This window comes from Hyperoodon ampullatus (assembly GCF_949752795.1).
Source record: "Hyperoodon ampullatus genome assembly, chromosome: 15".
Lineage (NCBI taxonomy): Eukaryota > Metazoa > Chordata > Mammalia > Artiodactyla > Ziphiidae > Hyperoodon > Hyperoodon ampullatus.
In genome coordinates this window covers 64645304-64658084 of record NC_136928.1, presented here as the reverse complement: position 1 = coordinate 64658084, position 12781 = coordinate 64645304, and the positions used below count along the sequence as shown (strand labels likewise).

Here is a 12781-nt window from a genome sequence, read left to right as displayed (position 1 = left end):
GAGTTTATATTTGTGTATGGTGTGAGGGTATGTTCTAACTTCATTGATTAACATGTGGCTGTCCAGCTTTTCCAGCACCACTTGCTGAAGAGATTGTCTTTTCTCCATTGTATATTCTTGCTTGCATTGTCAAAGATTTTTTTTTTTTTTTTTTGGCTGTGCCACCTGGCATGCAGAACCTTAGTTCCCCAGCCAGGGATCCAATCTGTGCCCCCTGTAGTGGAAGCGCAGAGTCCTAACCACTGGACCATCAGGGATTTCCTGTCGAAGATTAATTGACCATAGGTGTGTGGGTTTATTTCTGGGCTCTGTATTCTGTTCCATTGATAAATATATCTGTTTTGGGGGAGAGTATCCATTTCTAATGTTCTGACTTGTTAGACCTGTAGGTCATGTAAGAGGGCATTCAAGCTCATATTCTTTATCAGGGCCTATTCTGTAGCCCTATAATTAAAGATTATTACATGTATCATTCTGAAATTCAATTTGGACAGTTACAGTAACAAAATATATTGATTTTTTTTGTGTCTTTCAGAATCATGGTGTCATGGAGAGGGATATACTTTATACTCACTCTGTTTTGGGGAAGCTTTTTTGGAAGCATTTTCATGCTGGGTCCCTTTTTACCTTTGATGTTTATAAACCCATCTTGGTATCGCTGGATCAACAACCGCCTTGTGGCAACCTGGCTCACGCTACCCGTGGTAAGTTAAACAGCAGAGAAAGAGACCATACCAAAGAGACCGTACCGAAGTGGCCTAGCCTATTGCTTTGTATTTTGTTAGAGTCAGATTTAGTCAAATATTAGAAGAAACATATTTGTGTTACATAAGAAGCACATTAGTTTTTGTATTTCCCCCTTTAAATGAAAGAGAGAAATGAAGTAATTCATGTCCTTGAAATAAAATACGTATTTAAGGGCTATACTCCAAAATTGAGTTTCTTCCATATTCCTAATGAATTTTATTTTCCTTCATTGGGGTATACTTTAGTAAAATGCAAAAATCTAAAGATGCAGACTGAAGAGTTTTTACATTGTTAATTTTATATTGCATTTCCGTTTATTTTATTTATTTATTTATTTTTATTTTTATTTTATTTATTTTATTTTTGGCTGCATTGGGTCTTTGTTGCTGCGTGTGGGTTTTCTCTGGTTGCGGCAGGCGGGGGCTACTCTTCGTCGTGGTGTGCGGGCTTCTCATCGCGGTGGCTTCTCTTGTTGCGCAGCACGAGCTCTAGGCACATGGGCTTCAGTAGTTGTGGCACGCAGGCTCAGTAGTTGTGGTTCACAGGCTCTAGAATGCAGGCTCAGTAGTTGTGGCACACGGGCTTAGTTGCTCTGCAGCCTTTGGGATCTTGCCAGACCAGGGCTTGAACCCATGTCCCCTGCATTGACAGGTGGACTTTCAACCACTGCGCCACCAGGGAAGCCCCTTTGTAGTGTATTTTTTATTTCAGTTATTGTTCAGCTGTTTGTTTATTCTTTATTTCTCCTAAGTCTTTGTTAAATATTTCTTGCATTGTCTAGATCTGTGCCTCCACTCTTTTTCTGAGATCTTGGATCATCTTTACTATCATTACTCTGAATTCTTTTCAGGTAGATTGCCTATCTCCACTTCACTTTGTTTTTCTTCTGGGATTTTATCTTGTTCCTTCATCTGGGACATATTCCTCTCTCATCCCATTTTGTCTAACTTTCTGTGATTGCAGTTTCCATTCTGCAGACTGCAGGGATGTAGTTTTCTTGCTTCTACTGTCTGCCCCCTGGTGGATGATGCTGAGAGGCTTATGCAGGTTTCCAGGTGGGATTGACCGGTTCCTGCGCACTTGTGGGTGGAGCTGTGTCTTGTCCTTCTGGTGGGCAGGTCTGTGTCAGGGGGTGTGTTTATCTGGCAGCTGTGTGCTCAGGAAGACTTTTAAGTAGCCTGTCTCCTGATGGGTGGGGCTGCGTCTCTGCCCCCCCCCCCCCCCCCCCGTTGTTTGTTTGGCTTAAGGCATCCCATCACTGGAGCCTACAGGCTGTTGGGTAGGGCCAGGTCTTGGTCAGAAAATGGCAGCCTCCAGGAGGGCTCACGTCAATGAGTACTCCCCAGAACTATCACCACCAGTGTTTTTGCACCCCTGGTGAGCCACAGTGTCTCCCCTCCTTTGCAGGAGACCCTCCAATACCAGCAGGTAGGTCTGGCCCAGGCTCTTATGAGGTCACTGCTTTTTTCCCTGGGTCCTGGTGCACACGAGACCTTGTGTGAGCCCTCCAAGAGTGGAATTTTTGTTTCCCCCAGCCCTGTGGAATCCCTCCTTTCAAACCCTGCTGGCCTTCAAAGCTGGATTCTCTGGGGGCTCCTTCTCCTTTTGCCAGATCCACAGGCTGGGGAGCCTGATGTAGGGCTCAGAATTTTCACTGCTGTGAGAGAACTTCTGTGGTATAATTATTTTCCAGTTTGTGGGTTGCCCACCCGGCAAGTATGGGATTTGATTTTATCGTGTTTCCGCCCATTCTACTGTCTCATTGTCGCTTCTTTGTCTTTAGATGTAGGATATCTTTTTTGGTAGGTTCGAGTGTTTTTTTTTGGTTGATGATTGTTCAGCAGTTAGTTGTGGTTTTGGTCTTTTTGTAAGAAGAAGTGCGCTCACATCCTTGTACTTCGCCATCTTGTCTCCACCTCCTCCATTTATTTTATAAAATGACAAAAATTAAGATTCAGATAACAGACTTCTTAAAACTTGTGACATTGATGTGATCAAGTCTCCCCAGTAACCACAGAATTTAGGAATGAAGTCATTTTCTGTCTGTGGGCTAGGTTGAAAACGTGTGAGGTAAAAGTGCATACAAAATGTATAGTAAATTCTTGGAACAGCTAGATATTTGCTACGAGGTCTGTGCATACTGCTCTGAGCACATGTCCCTCTGACCCTGAGAGCTGGTTACTCCTTATAGGTTTCCAGTCTATACTTCTCCCTTCTCTGGCACTGAACTGGTTTCAGCCCTTTGTTGTTGCTTAAGAGCAGTGCCTTCTCCAAAAATGAAGTGTTGTGCAAGCAGCCTCCTTTACCTTGAATGGGTCATATTTCCTGAGAGCGTTCTGTTCCTTCTTTTCCCTGAGCAACACCTGGAACTTAATTTTACTGGGTTTATTGACCTGTCTTGGTGGAGGTGGTGAGTATAATAACCTGAAAAGGAGAAGAAGGAGGGAATACTCTTCCTTCACTTGTTGAAGGGTCTTCTCTACCTGTTTCTTTTGAATGAGTTGTCTTTTTCCCCTCAGGCAGACTGCCATTGTTGTGTTTGTAGAGAGGAAAGTATCAATGCTGATGCTATAGACCCCTCAGGTGGAGGTTGATAGGGAAAGATTTCCAGAGACAGTGGTTGGTGGGGGAGTACCTACCTTGATAGAGAAGACGTTTCTCAAAAGTTCCCTGTAAATTGAATTTTAATAAATTGTTTACAGTGCACTCTCCTTCTTCTCATATTTTAAAAAGAAATCCTTTGATGAATAATTTTATAGATTATATTCCTCCCTTGTTACAAGGTTAATTAAAAATATTTTATTCAGGCGTATCTGTTTTATGAAATGTGATATTGTTAAACTAAAAGTAGTCTCCTCCTTCTCATTTTCTTTTCTCTGTTTGTACTTAAAGCTGACTTTTCTACAGGCACAAACTAAAGGGATTGTAACCTACTGGTAGATAAATACCTGTGGAAAGGTATGGCATATTTAATTCAGATATAAGGAGAAGAATTAGGAGGTTTTGTTAAAAGGAAAAATCAAACTAAAAACCCAAGGGTAATGATGATCATAGCTATTGACCACTTATGTGGCAGATGTTATGCTAAGTGCTTTAATAAGACAGCTACATTTTAGGTGCCACCATTATCCCCATTTTATAGAAGAGGAAATGGAAGTTTTGAGAAATTTAATAATTTGCCCAAGTTCACATGCATAAGCAAATTATTTAAAAAGAGTTGAGATTAAACTCAGTTTGTCTGCTGCCATTAGAGCTTTAGGTGATAAGAAAACCTTCAAGGGTTGGTCAGAGTCACCTGGCACCTTAACCATTCCAGGTGGTAAGAAACTCATTGGCACCTCATGATTGTTTCTAAAGAAGAAGGTTTGGAGTTCTTTTCAAGCCAGGGAATACCTCACTTTGGCAGGGGGGGGGTGGGGGTGGGAATCTGAGAAACCAACAACTTGTAATAAAATCAGTTTCATTAGTGAGATGATTCCCTTGCAATGGAAGAGGAAAGTTGGCAAGAAATAGTCATAGAAAGCCTTTTCTTTTTCTAGAGAAACCAAAGACATAGGTTGCTGAAATACCTGGAACGAGGAGCATATTAGTAACTACTCGTTGGATGAGTGGACAAACATAAAGAAGTTTCAGGGTCAAACTATCTCAAACTTTAGTATCAAGAATTGTGCAGTATCCTCTCCTCTATTTGTTGAAAGAAAAATTTATATATGTTTATATTTTTATAAATGTTATAAAATCATGCCTTTAGGGATTACGTAGTGTATCCTTAGTGTGTCATAGTCCACCTAGAGTAATTTTACTACGTATAAAATGTAAGAGCCTTGTAACAGTGTGGTGCATTTATTCTCACATTCTTTGTGCTGTTATTGTCATATTGCATCTACTTACACAGTAAACTCCATAGAACAGTGTTTTATCTAAATATCCATTTACAGTGTTTTTTGTTTTTTGGCTGCATTGGGTCTTCAATGCTACGCGCGGGCTTTCTCTAGTGGTGGCGAGCTGGGGCTGCCTTTCGTTGTGGTGCGTGGGCTTCTCACTGTGGTGGCTTCTCTTGTTGCGGAGCACAGGCTCTAGGCGCACAGGTTTCAGTAGTTGTGACGTGTGGGCCCAGTTATGGAGCGCAGGCTCAGTAGTTGTGGTGCACGGGCTTAGCTGCTCTGTAGCATGTGGGATCTTCCTGGCAGGGATCAACCCCGTGTCCCCTGCATTGGCAGGCGGATTCTTAACCACTGTGCCACCAGGGAAGTCCCACAGTGTTTTTTATTCTTCCTGTATGGTACAGTTTCTATCTAGTGACATTTCCCGTCAGCCTGAAGAACTTCCTTAAGCTTTTCTTGTGGTGAGGGCTCCTGTAGATGGATTCTGTTTTTTCTTTTGCGGTACGCGGGCCTCTCACTGCTGTGGCCTCTCCCGCTGCGGAGCACAGGCTCCGGATGCGCAGGCTCAGCGGCCATGGCTCACGGGCCCAGCCGCTCCGCGGCATGTGGGATCCTCCCAGACCGGGGCACGAACCCGCGTCCCCTGCATCGGCAGGCGGACTCCCAACCACTGCACCACCAGGGAAGCCCCGGATTCTGTTTTTATTTAATTAAAAGTTAAGTTTGCCTCTATTTTTGAAGGCTAATGTTGCTGGCATTTCTGGGATGACTCCCCTGCGGGGCCCCCCACCCCCCACTTTGAAGTTCCCCTGTCTTATGTTCCTCTTGAAGTTCTCCATTGTTTTTGATAAAAAGTTAGCTATCATACATGTTGTTGCTTCCCTTTATGTAATGTGTCATTTTCCTCTGGCTGCTTTAAAGATTTCTCTTTGTTTCTTAGCAGTTTGATTATGATATGCCTAGGTATAGTTTTCTTTATCTTGCCATGTTCCATTGGACGTCTTAGATCTGTAGCTTTGTTTTTGTCCAAATTGGGAAATTTGGGGCCATTATTTCTTTACATATTTTTTTCTGCCCCGTTTACTCTTTTATCCTTTTGTGTCCTCAATTATATGTATGTTAGATTGCTTAGATTGTTACACAGGTCACCAAGTTCACTGTGACCCTCTCTTTTGCCATCTCTAATCTGTGTTTTGTTTACACAGTGGATTTTGATTTAAAATACTGTAAAGTTCTAGAACTTACATGGGGTTCTTTTATTGGTTTCACTACTTTCTTGAGATTCCTCAAGTTGTAATTATAATGACTATATTTTCCTGTAAGTCAGCTGGGTAGTTAAGTGTGGTGCCATTTACTCTGTTAGGGCCCTCATCCTCTTTTTTTTACTTTTCCTGTAGGAAATACTTTGCATTGAATATTTGCATAATTCCTACATTATTAGTATGTATCCCCCTTATCTTTCAGGCAAAATTTCTTTCTCTAATAGAAGGATGTTTTGTGTTGTAACTTGTGTTTATTGAAAAAGTAGCAGCAGGATCCCTGTACACTCATTTATTTATTATTAATTTACTAACTCTTAAGTGTCTACCATTTTAGCATATGACCTCTGTCCTTGTGGAGATAGATAATAGTTCTCTACCTAAACTGTCTTTCCTAGTTGTAGGTTTACACAACTTGACTAGTTTCTTTTCTGGCTTTCATTTGACTGAAAGACTACTTCCTTTGTTAGAGGACAGAAGTTGACTTTCCAGGCCATGACTTTTTAGAGTTAGATTTTAAAATCACCTTTAAAGATATGAAGCCCAGTGTTTTGTTGCAGCCGTCAAACATATGATTTAATGTAAAATATTCATTTTGTGGTATTGTTTCAATCACCATTACTCATTTGTTTATAAAGCATTTCTCCATGAACTATTTATATTAAGTGAAATAAGCATATTGTTCAGTTACATAAAATTAACCATCACAAGTAGCTATTTCTAATAAGTCAAACTGTTAAATAGTCATTATAAAGTCAGAGACATTTTGTTTTGAAGGTTATAAATTTTCAAGTCCTTTACATAACTTTAAGGTTTTTATTTCATCATCTGTACAATAAGGAAATTGGAGTAGATGGTCTTTTGAGATCCATTCCAGAGTCAGCGATGTGTATCTGATTCTAAAGCAGACATTTAGAGGTAAATTATTTTTTTTTAGTAACAGTCATATGTTGCTGCTACACTTCGTCTTCTTTAATATGATAAATTTTCCACAGTGTATGATTTTTTGATTATAAATTACATGTTTTTGGCTAAATCTCTCCACCAAAACCTTACGAGTTTTGAGGATTTTCTTGAGTTACTACATTGGTAGAAATCATTGTAATTGTTATGGCTTTCCAGGGTCTAATCAATCTAATTTCTTTGGAAAGTCAATATAAGCAGACTGCTTATTCGTACAGGTATTAGAAACAGACTTTTGGTTTCACTGTTGGCCTTCCCACTTTCTAGTCATTTGAACTTGGCTAAACTACTTAGCTTCTCTAAACTTCTCTTCCTTCATCTGTTTAAAAATAAGGAAATAAATAAAGGAGTTCTAATACCACCTGCCACAGAGTTATTGTGATGACTAGATGAGATAATGAATATAGCCTTTCCAAAGTAAGCAGTAACTGTTTGCTACTATAAAAGTTTTAGGGGGTAAGCTAAACTACATTATCAAAGAAAGTTCAAAACATAGCAGCTGGAAAACGGCAGAACTTTATTCACCCTCAAGTCCAGGTTGACAGGTTAGCTTTGTTCCTGATGCCACTCAGGGACTCCGATTCCTTCCACCCAGCCTGGCGTAATATCCTCTTCTATATGGTCAAGACTGTTCACTACCCCTTCTTTGCCCCACTCAGCAGGAAGTGGGGAGGGAAGGAAGTCCAGAGCAAGTGCTTTCCCTTTAGACCAGTGAATTACAAGTTGTACATAATCTCTCTTGCTCACCCCATTGGTGAGAACAGCTAAAAGCTGTAACAGAATCTGGGAAGTGTGGTCTTTTTTCTGACAGCCATGTACACAATTAAAATCTATTACTCTGGAAGAAATGGACAAATTAACTGGACAAATTCTGCCATAGCTGCTCCTACTGCTGTTACTACTAGTACCAATACTGTTACAGCAGAATTATGTCATATATCTATTTACCTTGTACAGCTTCAGTTACGTGTACTAGGGTGGATATGGGGAGAGTGGAGAGATGAGACTGAATGTTTGAAATGTGAGTGGTCCGGTGCTGAATGTGATTCTTGTGTTTAAAACAATATGCAAACCAATAATTTCATCTGATGGTCAGTTGGAGAAATCTGGTCCAACATTCAGAAAAAACAGGCTGAGCTGGTCTTACTGATGTGTGCTGGTCTCTTGTAGGTACTTTCCTATGAGATATTCAAGGGTAATTTCAGCTATTCCTGACTTTTGCCTTATTACCTGTCTTCAGAGCTTATCATATAGGCAAGATTCAACCACCATTGTAGTGTTAAATTGGTATATATTTGCAAAAACTTATGTTACTCAACTTTTTAACTCACTGGCTTACTCACCAGTAGTGGCATATCGATCAGAGAGTCTTTCAGTTAGAAATTTATAGAAGTTGAATCCCTTGTAGCGAGGTTATAGAAAGTTGATGTTCTAGTTTTGAGAAAGTGAACACCTCTGTTAAAAGAAATGGAGGAAAAACTGTCAGGGTGTCTTTTATATCTTTTATTTCATACCTTCATAAGGTGCTAATGGAGTTTTTATTTTGAAGCAAATAGTACAACAGATCATTTTTTATTCAGGAATTTAGCTTTCTCTCCCCATAGGTGTACTTTATTTTAAGCAATCCCAACCAGTTAAAAATCATTTTTCAGTAAAAATAAATTAGGGTAAATGCATTTAGACTAATTATTGCTTCACAGAAATGGTCACAAATGATCTTTTCTTTTGTAAGCTTCTCCTGTTCCTTAAAATGATTTCATTGGCAAGATTTTTCTTATCTTACTATTTTAAACTGGCACATTTTCTGTTAAATGAGGTACCACAATAAAATCATTTAGAATCTTATTAGAATTAGATGAGACTTAGAGGTCACCTAGTCTAACTTACCTGTGTGTCTGAGAATCCTTTCCTGAAGTCTGCAAAGTACTTCTAGTCTGCAATTCAGTCTCCCTTGGAACATTTTTGTAATGGGGAGTACATGTCCTTGTTCATTTAATTTTTGGATGGTTCTGTTCAGCATAATCAATACTGTTAGGTCAAACTTTGCTTGTGCCCAGAGCAGTTTTTGCTTCTGAAAATTCTGAGTCTTTCCAACAGTGTTTGTTAGCTAATTACTGAGATTATTAGAACTACTTGGAGTTCTGTCCTTTCACCGTAAATCATGTCGTAGGAATTCAGCAGTCATTTTTGAACTCCCCATCTAGGACACATGTCTCTTGCACAGCTTGCTGATTCCATTCCCATCCTAGAACACAGCAGGTGTTCAACAAACATAGATTACTGAATATAATTTCTGTCTAGACTGCTGCTCTTAAGAAAGGGGGGGTCTCAGTCTTTGATGAATGATTTGGGATTGATGAATGACTTGGGATTGCACGTCCCTAAATAGTTAAGGATTTGAGGAGCTGGGCCCAAGCTTAGTCTGAAAAGCCAAGGCAGACTTGGAGATGAGGAACGTCATAGATCTTTCTTACATCAGACTAAGTAAAGATCCACTGGAGTAATAAATAGGAACATGGGGCATGAAGGCAAAACTGATTCTCTGTGATCATGAGGGGACCTATTCATCTTTGTTTTCATACACACTTGGAGGTAGTAAATAGTGGTATATAAAAGATCCTCAGAAATTACTTCTGTATTTCTAATTCTAGGAGAGATCTTTGACCAGTTAAGTAAAAGTCATGAGAATTATCACTCTTGGTTCAGTTTAAGACATAAAACGTAAAATTTTATAAGATTAGTCTCCTACTGCTAAAACTGTTATCTTCTGTACTAGAAACAGAATATGAGAAATATGAGAATAGTGTCTTTTTTTTTTAAACAGTTTTTGATCTGGAATATTTTAATTCTGGAGTTCTTTATAGGCATTACAACTTTATTTCTGTAGTGTATTTGTTATTCTGCTTTTGCAGGAGCTGTAAATAACGTTGACTAGGTATGTCTTATCTGGTATTAAAAATGATTAGTGTGAACTAGAGATCTAGGCTGCCCAGAAGATTATATATAACTTTCAGGCACATTCTGATAGAGTGCTGGATGGCAGGGAGGAGAATACTTCATAATATGCTCCTCTACAGTCTAGGATTTTGTATTTTGACATTTACTATAATGAAAGGCTAACGATTGTTTTGGGATTCATAGGAAACATGTATTAGAAATTACACATGTAAGGTTAGAGTTAGTGTTTGTTTGGGAATTATAGGCTTAAGATGTTTAACTGTTTTCTATAGTACAACATACAATTAGTAGTCAGCTGCCTCTTTCTACCAGTTAAAGGAAGGGTTTCTTGCATTTCAGTTCTTTGCAAAATCTGAAAAGTATATCATATTTGGAATGCAGAGTGGGGCTGATCTAAACTAACCTTGGATGGTGACTTCAGACATGTCATCTGGGCCAAGACATATAATTCAGTGATTCACTTTGGTAGTTGACAGCCCTTTACACTTGTAAGTGGAAAAATGGTTATTTCTTGCTGTGGATCCAAGTCTAGAGGGCTCCTCCCTGATCCTCTCCATCCTGAACTCTCTTCTACATGGGAACTTAACTTCCCAGACTTTGGAGTGGTGGAGGGGGGATTATAACTATTTGAGTGGTTATGGATGCTTTTGAAAATGTGATGAAAACTGCAGACATTTTGTAGCTACTTTAGCCCAAATGATCATGTTTTACATCTTAACCCTCTGACTCTAATACTGTGGACATAATAACAAACATATCTAACTTTTTTTTAAAGCTAATATTCCTTTTAACCTGTTTTTTTCTTTGTCCTATTTGAGGTCCTATTGTTCTTTTGTATCATACTTTTTTTAAAAAAGGTCTTTTTGGAAAAATACTGAAAAATTGATAAAACATAAAGGCACTTTAATAAATAATTTTAAAGTGTAACTATCAGCCAAATCAAGAAGTAGGAAATTGTCAGCAAGCCACCTAGCTTCCCAGTCGCAACACCTTCCTATTTAGTAGAAGTAGCTACTGTCCTGACTTGTAAGACAATTATTTCCTTGCTTTTCTTTTTAATTTTACCACTTGTATTTTTACCATCTGTATATTTATCCCTAGAATATCTTAGTTACTGTTTCAGAAAGATTTATATATGGACACTTAATGTATATATTCTTGTTTATTTTCTCTCAACATTATGCTTGTATGTTGTCCATGTTGCTGTAGATATCCATAGTTCATTTGTTTTCATTGTTGTATCATATTCCATTGCATTAACCGTACCACAGTTTCTTTGCTATACTTTGATCAAAGTTTTCATAATATTGCCAGAGAACTTTCGATTTTCTTGTCTTTTATCTGCTGTGGACCAGTTTTCTCTCCATTAGTCAAATATTTATTAACTAGTAAATTTGTTACCTGTAAATTATTCGAAAATTTAAATGGGCATTGAAATCAGTAATCAGGGCTTCTTAATATGTTATTTTTCTTTCAAGAACTTCAGTCTGTAATTTATTTTCTTCTAAATATTTCATATATACTTTATGCCTGGCCATCAGAAAAGTTAATTAAGCAAATTTGGCAAATATTTGATCTTCTATGTGTCAAGCACTGTTGTAGGTACTGGGGCTGCAGCACTTTAGTAAATATACATTCTTTATATATTTAAAAAATAAACAGATATGTGTATTTGTTTAAAAAAAATCTTAGTACAGAAAGGTATAAAATGAAAAATTTGACTCTCTGTTCCCTCAGTCCTATGTCCAGTATTAAATTTCTTGACTCTTCTTTTTATTAAAAAATTTAAAAATCTTATATATCTATAACCTGAAAAAATTACACAGTGGAAACTTTTTGTATGCCTTTTGTACTTTTTCTTTTTGTCTTAATAATCCATCTTGAAGATTTCAATGAAAGTTAGCATTTTTAAATAAGGGAACTGCCAGAAACTTAAATTAGTAGAACTGAAAATAGAAACAGTGCCTTCGTGTTCTTCCAGATTAACTTCTTTTTCTTAATTTATTATAGAAGCAAGAATAACATGCTTTTGACTTATTAGAAATCAGATTTATTTATGGGACATGATAAAGTTTACCTATGGAAAATCATAACTTTAAATTGTTAAATATCTGTATTGCTTTTTCTGTAGGCATTGCTGGAGACCATGTTTGGTGTAAAAGTGATTATAACAGGTGATGCATTTGTTCCTGGAGAAAGAAGTGTTATTATCATGAATCATCGGACAAGAATGGACTGGATGTTCCTGTGGAATTGTCTGATGAGATATAGCTACCTCAGATTAGAGAAAATTTGCCTCAAAGCCACTCTCAAATGTGTTCCAGGATTTGGTAGGCTATTCACAAATTATTATAAGTTGTTCATTTATTTTATATGTGATGTATTCACTCTAAAACTACAGAATAACTTACTAAACTCCACTTAAGTATTAAAGCCATTTCCACTTTTTTCCCTCCCTAGCCAAAAATAATCACCAGTTTTGTTTTTTTCCTTAGGGGGTAATAGATTATTTTAATCCTTTTCCGGAAACATCTTACGTTGAAATAGAATAAACTATTCACAAGGAAGTAGATATGGTCCCAGAAGGACCAAAAATTTGAAGAATATGAATTAATAGTTCAGTAACTTTATTACATGTCATACTTGTGGTAATTTAGACCAGAAAGTGGTCTGTGCTGATAAGGTACTTGAAAGGTACTGATTCATTCACATTTATCTAATAAATAGTAATTTAATAACCATTGGTTCCAAGCATTATACCAGGTGCTGGTGTTTTCTGAACTTACCTAATCCATCACTTTTTTTTTTTTTAAGGCTTTTCACTGTCCTTGTTGTATACTATAATATTAAAATTCCTAGAAATGTTTATTTTCCATAGGTTAGGAAAGCAGCATGTTCACTGAGTGGTGGATAAGTAGGGATATTTCAACATTGCATGTTAAATCTTAATTGATCTCCACTCTGTAATGT

The 12781-nt window shown here is 37.8% G+C and overlaps 1 protein-coding gene across 1 annotated transcript in view; it reads left to right on the top strand.

Annotated features, from left to right (window-relative positions):
- Positions 1–533: 533 nt before the first annotated feature.
- Positions 534–12781, top strand: part of LCLAT1 (lysocardiolipin acyltransferase 1) — a gene marked incomplete at its 3' end in the record, with an annotated part of 111612 nt that continues 99364 nt past the window's right edge. The window contains exons 1-2 of the mRNA XM_079721511.1: positions 534–704; positions 11943–12141. Of these exons, the coding sequence (XP_079577637.1) occupies positions 540–704; positions 11943–12141 (364 nt within the window). The 5' untranslated portion in view covers positions 534–539. The remainder of the gene's footprint in view (positions 705–11942; positions 12142–12781) is intronic.